The sequence below is a fragment of the Protopterus annectens genome, chromosome 10.part0, assembly GCF_019279795.1.
Source record: "Protopterus annectens isolate FY-2018-M chromosome 10.part0, PAN1.0, whole genome shotgun sequence".
In the NCBI taxonomy this organism is placed as follows: Eukaryota; Metazoa; Chordata; order Ceratodontiformes; family Protopteridae; genus Protopterus; species Protopterus annectens.
In genome coordinates this window covers 403,252,059-403,266,875 of record NC_056744.1, presented here as the reverse complement: position 1 = coordinate 403,266,875, position 14,817 = coordinate 403,252,059, and the positions used below count along the sequence as shown (strand labels likewise).

Sequence of the window (14,817 nt, the reverse complement as noted above, 5' to 3'; positions counted from 1 at the left end):
ACAAATGTTTACAGAGATTTGCAATTTGAAATCCATTTGAAATGTGAAAATACAAAGTTCTTCTCACAAAATCAGGTAGTGGTAACAAAAGACAGTCATTTTTATAGAAACTACATGACAAAAAATGCATGATAGTTTTCATGGAGCCTTTACCATGAACAATTCATACTACACTGGATCAAACTATAGACTGATACATTAAGGGCAAAGTACCTGTTGTGATAACATTGACGCCTTCTTTCTGCCAGGTAATTGTGGGTATGGGAGTTCCTGTAGCTTCACATGGTAATATAACAGGATTGTTAAGAATTACATCCAAAACACTTGGTTGAGCATGAATCACGGGAGATTCTAAAGTAAAGGAAAAAAATCATGCCATATCAAATACTTTTGCCCAGAATTACACTACAATAAACACTCTTGTTCAATAAAAATTTTTATTCAGTAACAACACATAGCTTTTCCTTTCAGCATACATTTTTTTTTTCAAAAACAAACAGTTCAAATGGGGGTGTATGAAGTATTTGATAAATAACATCTCACCTGATTAAGAATTTCCAACCCAAAATTATCATCTATCTTTTAGTGAAGATACAGCTTCTTTCTTAAATATCATAACATAATTTAGTTAGAAGATCTGGTTGCCTTATGTTATGATAAATGTTGTGACTTGCACAGCAATTAACATAGCAACATGCATGAGTAAAACAGAAGGACGAGAATGAGAGGGGAGTAAACAACGAGAGAGAAGGACAAGTATATGTCAGGGAAGGAAAACTTAAAAGGTCCTCATCCTCTTAATAACATTAAAAAGCCTGTCTAACCAAGTCTATCTCTTGGGGGCTGCTCATCCCATTCTCCTATGCTATAACTCTTCATGCATCTACATTTCAGAATTAGAAAAGGTACTGCATTCATTTCGGAAAATAACTAGCCAGCTATCTGACTTTATTTCTTTCTCAACTGAATTTATGTTTTAGTTGCTGCTCTGACCTCAGTTTTACAGAATGTGTTCCAGCAATTCACTGCTGTGATTATGTCTTGGGATTTCAATCAGGGTGATTACAACTCCTAAGAATAGTCTATCCCTGCATGGGATATCTGGGTTTTCCATTAATCCTAACATGACTACTATTCCGGTACATATGTGGCTAGTTATCCTAAACTCTGATGACTACTGTTCATGCAAGTGACCTTGCATTGATTTCTTTTCAATGCAGTTCATGAAAACATCGCAGTTGTATATTGTGCAAGTCAGCATGGCACTGCAGTGGGGGGGGGTTTCAATTTCTAAATGTATATCAGTTTTTCAAATACTGTGCTATCAGTGTAGTTGGCCAAATACCACACATTGGGGTGTAGATGGTTTCCCTTCTGCAAAAAACAACTCCTTGAAATACACTTTTTCATATAGAAAAATCATACCATTTTAGGGTGACTTGACTAATTATAGATAAACCATATGTGGCTGCCTGATCCCTCTGCAAGTTTGCATATACTTCATTTTAAAAAACAGAGAAGGATGTATTTTAAACAAATTCCCATAATCCACTGTGGTTGGATTTACATCTCCCAAAATGCAAGTGTGCACATATGTCACTCTAACAATCTATTATAGAACAGCATGCTTAAAAAAGGTTTCCTACAACCATTTGTGATTAGATTTACATCTCCTAAAATGTACAGTCTATTTAAACAATTTGATGGTGGCACAGTGCCACATAAAAAGTTTGGTGAAGCTATCTTTTAAACAAAAAGTTTATAGGAACCAACTGGCTGTGCTAGGGCCACGATGTCTTTGAGTCTGTAACTGTTATTTAAGGGGTGAATAACACTTTAATGCTATAAAATTGATGAGGTGGTAGTTTTGTTTCCACATTTTGTATTATTCTTTATAGAGAGGATAAATATTTTTCCAGCCCTAATGTCCATTATTAGATAACCATAACACTATGGAGTATTTTGAGGGAGTCTATGTCTTATAGATTCATAGGTAGGTACTAGGCTATTGGCCCTAGGGCCTATATAAGCCTAGCCTCACTTTATGAAGTTTGCAGATGTAATCCAGAGTGAAGTCTGGTATCCCACATGTGACCTAGAGAGTGACAGGACAAACAAAAAACAGGATATAAAGGACTAGTCCAAATAAAATCACTTTAGCTAACAGATCTAGGAGACTCACTCGTTCTGATACCCTCACTGTGAAAGGAAAAAGATACTTTGTTGAAGTTTCCAGTAGTTTATCCAGTTAAGCAGGTAGATGGGTGAGTGTTCTGATTCTAAACTTGTTTGAAAGATAGCTTCACCAAACGTTTTGTGTGGCACTGTGCCACCATCTAAACCCAAGTTGGTTTGCAATATCTTAGAACAGGAACGCTCCTCCATCAACCTGCTTAACTGAATAAACTACTGGAAACTTCAACAAGGCATCTTTATTCCTCCCACAGGGAGAGTATAAGACAAAAAGAGACAGTCTCCTAGATCTGCTAGCTAAAGTGACTTTATCTGGACTAATCCTTTACACTCTTGTTTCACTTTCTGAAGTTTAGTATGACGATGATGCCTAATTAGGGTAGCTCAAAAATGAAAAATTCTCCAGATTTTTTCAGGGTCCCCAATATTTCACTGCTTGGTGTCCTTTATATGCTTGGCTCAGGATTTTGAGGTCTGATGTACTTGGCAAGAAATCAAGTCATGTGAATGACTATGAAAGGAAGAAATACACAAGTTGGTTTGGAATACCTGCGTTAATGAGTGATACAAATGCTAAATTAATTTATTAACACACAGGAGCTTAATGCTCCTATATTGCACTGTAGGCCCAGTGCTAGGAATTGTGTTATTTGGAATACAGCATTAGAACGACAGACATTGGCTGATTTACTATTAGAAATAATGTTTATTTTGAGTAATTTCTCATACCACACTGAATAGCTTGGGTAAATCCACAGAATTAAGAACTTTGCTAGTACAGCCAGGGCTACTCTTCCTACGTGTAGTAAGACCATGTCTTCCTCATGTTTTGGTACATAGTAGAGTACTGATGCAACCTCAGATGTAAGGAAGTTCAGATAAAGTTGCAGATTAATAAGTTCCATTCTTAAGTATTGGCATGGGTGAAGGAATTAATAGCTCATGTAAGACAAAAAAAGTTTTGGGTACAGTACCATTTTTCTCAGTTACTATTTTCTAGTATATGGGCAAAAATTAATCCTTCGAATATAGAAGCTGACTGCCAAAATTCAGTTTCTGTATTTCCATACAGATATAATACAAGATGATCACTAGATAAGGTAAGTATCTGGTTCATAGGTTCATAGGTAAGTACTAGGCTATCTGCCCGAGGGCATCTATAAGCCTAACCAGAATGTGTTGGCTTTCGCTGCCCCCTTAGATTAGTTTCCTGTGCCTCGGTCCAGCAGAGCAATTAGTTCCCTGTGCCTCTGTCCAGCAGAGCCACTGAAGTGATCCCCGGGGTAAATTTTCTGTTTCCCATCCACTCGTCAAGATTTATCTTGAAGAGTGTTAGTGACGGGGGCTCTGCCTAATGTAGATTGGAATCCTGTTCCAAAGCATGGGGAGTCTCTGGGACAGGAACCTATCCCTCTAGCACGTCCTATTTATCATTGTGGTGAGGTTTAGATCCCTAGAGCATGTGGCTCTTGGGGATTTGTTTTTTTTTTAGGTGGAGCACGTCCATCAAGTCTGGGTTGGACATGGCCTTGTATGTCAGGCAGAGATCACCTCTGAGTAAACGGTATGCAACCGAGTACAGCTGGAATTTCTTCAGTCAGGCTGCATAGGGCATCTGTTTGAGGCCAGTAATCCTATTGGTGAGGAATTTCTGTGGTCTTTCCAGCTGTTGCAGGTGTCTTGTAAGGTACATCCCAAATGGGGCATTGTACTCTATGAGGGTCTGATGGGTGATGAGTAGAGAGGCACAATAACCTCTTTTGTTCTAGATGCGAACCCTTTTGTAATTAGGTGGGCCACATAGAAGGATTTTCTAACCACCTTGGCAATATGATTATCAAAGGAGAGATTACTATCTACTTCGGTCCCCAGATCCCTTATTACATTTTCTGTATTTTAGGGGACTACCACGTTTGGGGTAGTTCGCGGGTACTTTGTTTTTTCCAAAGAGGATGACTATGCACTTTTTGGCATTTAGCTTGTGGCCATGATTTTGACACCAGGTATCCGTCTCAGTGAGACCCTTCTGGAGGATGTCTGTATCAGCTGGTGAGTCAATTATGGCCCCCAGTTTGCAGGCGTCTGCAAACTTGGTCAGCCATAGTCCTTCTGTGCTTGCCTGTACCTCTGAGAAGTATATTTTTATTTATTTTTTATTTATTTTACATTTGTTGACCGGGATAGTCCGACTGGATGCATGTCCATTTTCAACGTAGGCCCGGGGAGAAAAGCTCCAAGGGTAAGCAGATACAGCATTACATAATACCAGCATTACACATTACAAACAGACTATTTACAGTGATTACATAAGTAAGCAAGTTAAACAAGTTCCACAGGTTAGAGTTATACCGAACAGGAGGGGTTCCAGGACTGAGCCCTGGGGGACGCCACTTGTAACTGATTTAGAGTCGGACCTAGAGCCTGCAACTCTCATCGTGTGGGTTCTATCCGTGAGCCAACTGACAATCCATCTCGTGACGTAGGGGTTTATGTTCAGGCTGGTGAGCTTGTCTATAATATCAGAATGGGGAATGGTGTTGAAATCCTTTGCAAGGTCTAGGTAGGCTGTGCGGACCTCCTTTCCCTCATTTAAAGCCTTGGTAACTGTCTCAAAGAAGTCCACCAGGTTTAGGAGGCATGATCTGCCCTTAACAAAGCCAAACTGGGTAGGGTCCAATGTTTGAAGGTTCCCAATGTCTCTGTTAATGAATTCCATGATGATGTGCTCCATAGCCTTGCAGACCAGGCTAGACAGGCTTATAGGGCGATAGTTCCCGGGGTCCGATGTGGCTCCACCTTTGTGCAGCGGGATAACTGTTACTGTGCACCACTTTATGGGTACGTAGCCTGTAGAGAGGCTGAGTTTGAACAGTGTGTTTAGGTGAGGGGTTACTTCATTTTGGAGCTCATGTAAGACACAGCCTGGGACACCGTCTGGTCCCACTGAAGCTGTATTTTTGGCTTTGGATAGCCCTGTTTTAACCTGTGTGTCAGTGATTGCTGGGGCTCCACATTCTTCTGGTATGGTTATGGGCCCTTTAGGGGGTGAGAGGGGGTGAAGTTTGCACTAAACCTATCTGCCAGAATGTTGGCAATATCAGTTGGTTCAGTGTATTTTGTGCCATTCTGCACTAACTCAGAGCAGATCTGAGAGTTTCCACTTAGGTTCTTGACATATTGGTTATCTTTGGAATCCTTGGCAATTTTTCTTTCGAAGCTAGCCTTGGATGATTTTATGAGGGATCATAGTTTCTTGCTGATACTGATCAGGGATGTCTTTTCTTCTTGGGATTTTACTCTTTGAATTCCTTATCTTGATTTTTGGGGATTTACAGTGTATCATGACAGTATTTAAAAAAATAAGTATGCTCCTGTAGACAGGAATGTTATAATGAGAAGGAAAGGCTGTCTAGAAGTTATCAACATAAAACAGGTGTTAAGAATGGTAAATCAGACTGCTGTGTGGATTCTGTTGCTGGTACATGATAGACAGTTTAAGTTACAGGCTCATGGGTCAGGGTAAGAAGTATTGATGAATTCAGATGCTCCTGTCTGGTCTCATAATTTCATTCTGGAGTGTAATATAACAGTAGTAATTGTTTCCCAATCTGACTATCATGCAGGCCCCATATAAGTATTTAATTTTGTGTCAATGAATCAATCAAAGCATTCCTGATGTCTCAAAACTAGAAACTGATATGCTTAATGAAATCTATCAAAATACCTCTGTTGGATCTAATACATGATTAAGGTAGGGAGTTTTGTACTGGTGAATTATATGACTATTTGCAAGTGCCTCCTGTGCATGTTCCTGGGTCACACTACCCTTAATACACCCTGTCTTTATTGTGAGTCAGGTCTGATATGTGGTGGGATAGACATGCTTCCATGAGGGTGTGAAGCATGTTGGGAAGGATAGGATTATGAATAATTTGCAAAGCAGTCCTCTTGGCTATGTGTGATTTTTTTTTCTTTCTTATTGTCAAAGTCTGCAACTACTTTGTCAGGGTCTGGAAACTTGTCTGGTTTTAGTTTACTTACTGTTTAATCTACTTTCAGCTGACCATTTCTAAAAGACTGCCCACAAACTATTGTATTCTTTGGCTATGTTCGCTTTCCTAGTACAAAACAAGTGTACTAACAAAATAGTTTGACATCTTCTTATGATTTTTTTCAAGAATCTTACTAACATAATCACTTATACAACATCTGCATCTTTAGATTGCGATGATAACTTCAAACAAAAAAAAGATGCAGATGCATATTAAATCTTAATGAAAAAATAATTTTTCAATTTTTTAGCTTACAAAGAATAACATCTTACTTTTATCCACTATTACGTGTTCATTTTAGGTCTGAAGTCACAGTAACACTATATATTAATAGCTGTTATGTTTGTTAATCAAAAAAAAAAACTAAAAAGCTTCCCTGTTGTCCTTAATTTAGCATTCTGCACACACTGCATAATAGCCACCCTGCACACAGTGTTTTTTTGCAATAGCAAGGTTGTAATCATAAAAATGCTGTTTTCACCAATATCAAGCTTGTAATCATAAAAATGCTGTTTTCTCTAGTGAAATATACAGAATTTTACTTTGGATGTAATATTAATCCATTAAAAGTACACATTGGACATATTCTGCATACTGCATTCTAAGAAGAATTCATATACCCATGCCGAATGGAAAATGAATATATGCCTCATGACAGACTATAATAATGAAATGCACACAAAACCCTACATTTTATAACTATGTATAAAAAGACCATATATCTGCCCCTAGTGAGGGTATGTATCAAAAGGCTGAAGGAAAAACAAGATAGTAAGCTACAAAATGCAGTTAAGACTCTAATTCTTCTCTTAGGGATTTCAATGTGACTTATTGCTGAGTTTGATACAAAAAAATCAACTATTTTCAACTCACAGTGTTTTGGTAATAATAGGTTTGTATTCAAACCGATGTTACTTTGTCTGAAGAAATACATAATATTTTTACTTTTGACATAATGCCATCTTGGTAAAATATATACTTTGGACAAGGGCAGCATATTCTACCCAGACAAGAAGTTATAAACCAACCCCTACTTGAAGCAGAGTTCATAGGTTTGTACTAGGCTAATGGCCCTGGAGTCTTTACAAGCCTAGCCCATAGGATTACACTGGCATCGTGCCACCCGACCTTAGTTTCCAGTGCCTCTGTCGAGTAGAGCCACTGGAGTGATCCCCAGGGTGTATTTTCTATTTCCCATCCACTCATCAAGATGTCTCTTGAAGAGGGCCAGTGAGGTGCTCTGTTTGACATGTATGGGAAGTCTATTCCATAGCATGGGCAGTCTCTGGGTTATGAACCTGTCCCTCCAGCAAGTTCTGTTAATTGTGGTAATGTGGTTGAGGTCTCTGGAGTGTGTGGTGTGGAGGGATTGGGATTTCTTTGTATGTAGCATTTCTAACAGGGTTGATACATGGCTTTATAAGTCAAGCAGAGATCGCCTCTAAGTAGGTGATATGAGACAGAGAATAGTTGGAGTTTTTTGAGTCTGTCCATATAAGACAAGTGTTTAAGACCTAGGATCCTATTTGTGATATACTTTTTGCAGCCTCTCCAGTTGTTGCAGGTGTCTAGTGAGGTACATGCCAAATGGGGCATTGTACTCAATGACTTGCCTAATGAGGGAAGAGTAGATGGAGACAATCACCTCTTTCTTCCTGGATGCAAAACCCTTAGTAATGAGATGTGCCACACAGAAGGACTTTCTGACCACAGTGGCAGTGTGATGGTCAAAAGAGAGGTTGCTGTCAACCCTGTGTTCCCAGATCTCTTATAATGCTTTCTGTGTTCAGTGGACTACCATCGATGTGGCAGTTCATGGGAACTGGGTTTTTCTTACAGGGTATGACACATTTTTTGGCATTGAGCTTAAGGCCATGGTTCTGACACCAGTCGCTGGTCTTAGTGAGGCCTTTCTGTAGGATGTCAACATCACTTGGGGAGTTAATAATGGCTCCCAACTTGCAATTGTCTACAAACTTTGTCAGCCAGAGTCCCTCCGTGTTTTACCGGACTTCTGAGAAGTAGCTACGAAACAGGACAAGACCCAGAACCAATCCCTGTGGGACTCCACTTACGACTGGTCAGCAGTCTTACTTGGAGTCAGCTACTTTCACACTGTGGGTTCTATCTGTGAGCCAGTTTACAACCCACCTAGTGATATAGAGGTTGATGCCTAACTTAGTGAATTTTTCTATGATTCCTGAGTGGAGAATGGTATCAAAGGCCTTGGCCAGATCAAGGTAGGCTGTATGAACCACCTTGCCTTCATCCACAGCTCTGGTGACCGACTCAAAGAAGTCAACCAAGTTGAGCAGGCATGACCTACCCTTCACAAAACCAAACTGTGTTAGATCCAGAGTTTGAGATTCCCTATATCCTTGTTTATTAGGTCCATGATGATGTGTTCCATAGCTTTGCATATCAGACTTGTCAGGCTAATGGGGTAATAGTTCTTAGGGTCTGTAGTCACTTCTCCTTTGTGGAGAGGGATGACTATAGCAGTATGCCAGTCGGTAGGGACAAAGCCTGAGGTGAGGCTGTGACTGAACAGGGCACACAGGTGAGGTGTCAGTTCACTCTGTAGTTCATGTAGAACACAGCCAGGGATATTGTCAGATCCCATAGAAGCTGTATTCTTGGCCTTGGACAGTGCTGTTTTAACCTGTGCAGCAGTAATACTGGGTGCCTGGCAATCTACTGGTATTGTGATTGGTCCTTTGGGGGGACGGGGGGGAGATGGCACTGAATCTGTCAGTCAGTATATTGGCAATATCTGTTGGCTCAGTATAGGAGATACCATTGTGTAGTAGCTCAGAGCAAACCTGGGTATTGCCGTGGAGGTTCTTTACATAACTATAGAAGGCCTTGTGGTTGTCTTTACTATCAGCTGCAATTCAGTTTTCATAGCTAGCTTTCAAGGATTTGATGAGGGCTCTCAACTTTTTGTTGAGGCTAATAAGGGAGTTTTTCCAGTCTTGGGACTTCAACTTATTCTGCATCAGTTTCCTTCTTCTGTTATATAGTTTATTTATGGCAGGGGACCACCAGATTGGCTTCCTTTTTTTGGATGAGAGCATCTTGATTCTATTGGGTATGGCGAGATCCATGCATTTGTGTACGTGTTCGTACAGTGCATTGGTGTATGATTCGGCGGTCATGCAACTATTCTCCATTTGCATGGGTGCCGTGAAGTTAGCCACCTCTGTTCTTAGGAGCCCAAAGTTATCTTTGGAGAAGTTTTTCCTGGTGGTTACCTTTATGGGGGGGGGGGGGGGTTCCAGGGTGATTAGTTTATGGTCGGACCTAACCAGGGAGGAGTTGACTATTGGTATAGAGCAATTGTCGCTCATGTTAGTAATGACCAGGTCAAGGATGTTGCTACCTCTAGTGGGGGGTAAGAACGAGCTGATCCAGGGCATTGGAATTAATGAATTCCAGGAAACGTTGGGCAAGTGTATTGATACACAAGTAGTTTTCCCAGTTAATGGAGGGGTAGTTGAAGTCGCTCAGTATGAGTATGTTAGATTGGACCCTAATATTCTTCAGGGTGCTTAGGAAATGGAGTGAGTGTCTTGGGACATGGTTGGGGACCTGTAACAGGCTATGACCTGAATCGCTGTCTTACCCAAAGTTAGCTGCACCTCAAGTATCTCTGATGCATTATGTTGGGCTACCAAGTCTAGAGGTGTGTGCATCCTTTAAGAATATGGAAACACCACCACCTTTGGAGCTTCAGTCCAAGTTCTGAGGCAGAAAGGTGTGGAATGAGTTATAGCCTGGTAGTGCAGGTGTGCTTTCTGCTGCCTAGAGTAACATAGAGAAAGCCATCCTACAACAGTGAAATGCATATGAACACATATATTTGGTACCTATATATAAAAGGCAATATGTTGTTTTTTTTTTTTAAGACTTCATAACAAAAGTTTTCAGAATGACAACATGTTATTTAGGTATAAAATGCACCAGAGAATGGCATTTTCTACTTGGGGAATTTAGTGCAGTTTGGTACTGAATTTGATATCAGCATAATGTTCTTCTCAGCAAACAGACTTTTGGTGATACCAAGTATGCAGTCAAAACATGATGCTTTTTTTACTTCTGATGCAATGAAAACTTAGTATAGCTAAGTTTTGTCCACATGGTGTATTCTTCATATTGAACAGAACTAATATATCTATCTTTAATAGATACTAAGTATAATGTTGCACGTCAAACTATGACCGAATTGCTATGAAGCATCATATGTCACATTCAATTAAAACTCCTTGCCAAAACTTTCAAGGAATGACAATTAGGCAGTCAGCTACAAAATGTATTTAAAGCTGCTGTACCTTCAGAGATTTCAATGTAGCTCAACACTATGTTTAAGGTCAGTGCAGTCCCCCCTTCAGCATATGTAGTTCTGGTGATATCGACTTTGCACTCATAAAAATATAAGGGATTTTTTACTTGCAATGTAATGCCAACTCATTAAAGATATATCACGACATGTGCTGCATATTTCTTTTGTTTTTAAAACCTTTACTAAATTATCACACAAAACATAGGAAAACATACATTAAGAGAAAAGACAACAAACCATATTAATTTTTCCCATTTACATACATTATATATTGCATATCTTCTTTCTTTCTTTGTAATTATTATCAGTTCAACATTAAATAAACTGCTGAATTCCTGCCTTCCCTTAAACCTCACTCCTCCCCCTGAAAATTATTCTGCATGTAGTATTCCTACATTTTCTATTTATTTCTATGTAATTTGCTTCTTCCCTTTTCTAAAGATATCTCTTCCATTTTTTTATCTCTTTTATAATACTCAATAGTTCGGGTCTATATTAAAACAACAAAAGCTGAAATCCGCTAACGCAATTACATCGACACATAAACGTTGATCTACGAAAACAGTGAACTATGGAAACTTTGAAAGTCAGAATGCTGAACGAATTTCCTTGGCCAGCAGGGTGATCGTAGGGATGAGGAAATATATACTTTTCCCCACTGTACTGCGGTCTCGGAGTTGGTATATATAAGTAGGGGGGGTGCAGGGAAGCTTGCCCCCCTGCAAAAACATTTGGAAAAGTGTTTTACATTGAGTTTGTTAAGCTAGGTTTAACTTACCTGTATGGCGTTGTTGCTTCAGGAAATTCATTTGGCGTTCTGACTTTTGACGTTTCCGTATTTCACTGTTTTCGTAGATCGACGTTTATGTGTCATTGTAATTGCGTTCATGGATTTCAGCTTTCATCATTTTAATATAGACCCAAAGTTCAGGTGCAGATTTTTAGACTTTAATTTCCATTTTCTAGGAACTGTTTTTTGGCAGCCAATGGAATTAAACTTAATAAGGCCTTACTATGTCTAGGCAAATCAGATCCTCTCTCTCAACTATAAAAAAAAAAAAAAAAAAAAAAAAAAAATCATGTCCCAATATTTCTGACAGTAATGTGTTAGGAATTTTTAAAATTTGTCAAATCACTACACTTCCAAATCACATGTTCCCAGTAACCATTTGCTTCCTCATCGCACCTCCAATATTTGCTATCTACCTGAGGAAAAATTCTTATAGTCTGCTTGGGGTATAAAAATACCTAAGCAAACAGTTCTAGGCAAAGATCCTAAACCTTCGGGACTTTGTTGCATACTTGTGAGTCATAGACATGTCCTCCTATTGTTCTCTTATAAATTGCTTTTCCAGTCTCTTTTCCCAATCTTTTCTAACCTCGTCTGATGATTCTCAGTTATTATGCAATATTGTATATGCCCTACTAAATTTGACTAAAAGCCACACTAGATGAGGTCTTTAACTTAAGATTCCCCTATCCTTTTTCTTTTTCCTACACTCTGATATCATTCCCTGGCAGGCCTCTAGACTGCAGTCCAAACATCTTCTTGGCCTCTCATCCCACTCTAGTACCTTTCCATCACTAATTATTGCTCCCAACACCTTGTTTCCTTTGACAGTTTCTCCAGTAAATTCCAGGCTCCTCTTGCAAATTTTCTGTACCCCAGCTTACAGTCATCCCTACTGGAAAAATCTCCTTTGGCCATTCTCATGTTGGCTTAGTTCTTAAAATACTTTCTACTATTTTATGAAAATAATATTCTGTATGGTTGTTATTATACTCCTTAAAGATCTGAATCCAAAATCCCACTCTCTCATTATTTCTTGCCCCCCCCCCGCTTCATCATCATTCTTTTCCATTTTGAATTAAAACCTTCTATTTGTGTATAGTATATGAACCATAATTGTATAGCTCTAAAATCCCTTCAAATAAGGTAATCCTAAACCACCTTGTTCTATCGAAAGGATGAACTTATCCCACATAACTCTTGTCCTCTTCCCCTCCCAGATAAATTCCTTTAACATTTTATTAATTATTGTCCTCAACTTCTCCACTGGTTGATAAAAATATGCCTAATCTGTATATAAAATTAAAGGCACAAAAAACATTTGCACTGCTTGTATCTTACTATCCATACCCATAAACAAGAGGTTCCAGTTTCTCAGTTTTTATAATATCTTTTGTTTAGTCTATTCTCCATAGCCTTAGGTGCCACAACAGAATCCTTTTTAACAAATATTCCTAAACACTTAATTTTATCGTGTTCCCATTAATATGGGTATTGCTGAACCAGTTCCTGTGTGGGTACATAGTTTACAGCTACAGCCTTTGTTTTATCTTCATTAATTTTATAGCCTAGAAAGAGATGAAACTGTCTCAGAATGTTCCACAACAGTGAAATGTCCTTTTCTAGATTTATCAGATACAAAATAGTATACCCTGCAAACAAAGCCAACTTTGCTTGATTACCATACCAATTACATCCTAGCATTTCTTAGTACCTTATTTTCTTTGTCAATGGTTTTAAATATAAAGCAAATAACAAAGGGGAAGGGGTGCACCGCTGCCTGGTCCCTTTTTTCTGGCACAGTTTGTCACAGAGGAACCCTCCCACTTTAATTCTTACATCTGATCCTCCATATATCCTCATAATTAACATTATTATTGTATCAGGGAAGGTAAATGCTTTCATTTCCATACTCATAAAATCCCAGCCTACTCTGCTATATGCTTCCCCTGTATAAATGCCCACCAAGAAGAGAAGTATTCTTTTACTTTCTGCTTCCCTCTGGACCAACACTGTTCTACTAATATTGTCAAATGTTTCCCCTCCCTTCAACAAAACCACACTGATCTGTATCTATCAATTTTGGTAACATTGTTGCCATTGTTTTAGCTAGTATAGACATAAACATTTTATAATCACAGTTTTAAATTGAAATTGGCCTGTATGAAGCTGTGTCTGAAGGGTATTTACCATTTTTAAGTAATACAGCAACCACAGCTTTCTTCCAAGGTGTTGGTGCTTCTCCTCCTTTTAAAATACTGTTACACAAAATCTTCCAGATCTTTATCACTTTATTTCCTTCTAACTTTCAGACTTCCTCAGGAACACCATCTGTTCCTGGAGACTGTCCTGCAGACTAATTACACATCCCCATTTTTATCTCATTCCCCCTATATTAACTGTTAGTTTTTGAGCCTCACCTTCCTCTAGCCTTGGTATAATTAAGTTTTCTATAATTATTTCAATTTGTGTTCTTTCTTGAGTTCCACATTTCTCTGCTTTATACCAATTTTCATTTTCCTGAATTTATCTCTAAAATTTTCTTTCTAAACTTATGCAAACTGTTCAGCTACTCCTTTATTTTCTCTTTAGCATTTTCACCTCTTCTTGCTTTGAGATTCCCTTATTCTGCAATACTTTAACCTTTGTCATCCCTCTCAGTATCTTCTATTACTTCTTAGCCATATATTTTTTTCTTTTATTTCTCCCCTTTTTTAAACTCCATTTTCTTTTTTATCCCACTCACTAGCTATAACTTCTGAAGATTGTTCTATCTTCCCTAATAACTTCTGAATAATTTTCATTACCCATTCTTTAAATTCCTTTCTTTTTAAAAGGTTGGTAGGATAGTGACAATGTCTTGTTTTTTTTTACCCTATATTATTATTTTAGTTTTTATTGGTGGAAGAGCTAAAATAGTTATTGGATATGTGTTGAAGCTTTCAATTAAATGCAAATGTTCCTGTGAAATATAATTTCTGTCTAGTCTAGGCTAATTATTGTACCTTGGAGAATAATATGTAAATTCTGTTTGAGCTCCTACTACTGAATTCACATTTTCCATATCAAATATTTTCATAAATATTTTTCTGAACTCTAGCCTCTTTTGTTATATTTCCCCTCTACGTGCTCCTTATACATCCTGACTGTTGCAAATCAAGTTCCAGTCCCAACCTATAAGCAATATTCTCTGCTGAAAGCTGATTACTTCTCCACAAATTTTCTCAAGCTCCATAACAGCAGTTTTTGATGGAATATAAGTACATACCAGCATAATCCTCCTCCTTTACCAACAGCTGCTTACTACCACAAATCTACCATTATCTTTTTCTCCTCTTCTATCACTATAGGAACCCGTCTAGCAATTAGTATAATTATGCCCATTTCCCTTTGTACCTAATATTTTGCTGAATATCCATTCTGAAATAATTTCTTTATCA

At 38.4% G+C, this 14,817-nt stretch overlaps 1 protein-coding gene across 1 annotated transcript in view; it reads right to left on the bottom strand.

Annotated features, from left to right (window-relative positions):
- The window catches only part of HMCN1 (hemicentin 1), a 5,606,893-nt gene that overhangs the window by 769,793 nt on the left and 4,822,283 nt on the right, over nt 1–14,817 (bottom strand). Inside the window, exon 79 of the mRNA XM_044085314.1 lies at nt 214–351. Within this exon, the coding sequence (XP_043941249.1) occupies nt 214–351 (138 nt within the window). The remainder of the gene's footprint in view (nt 1–213; nt 352–14,817) is intronic.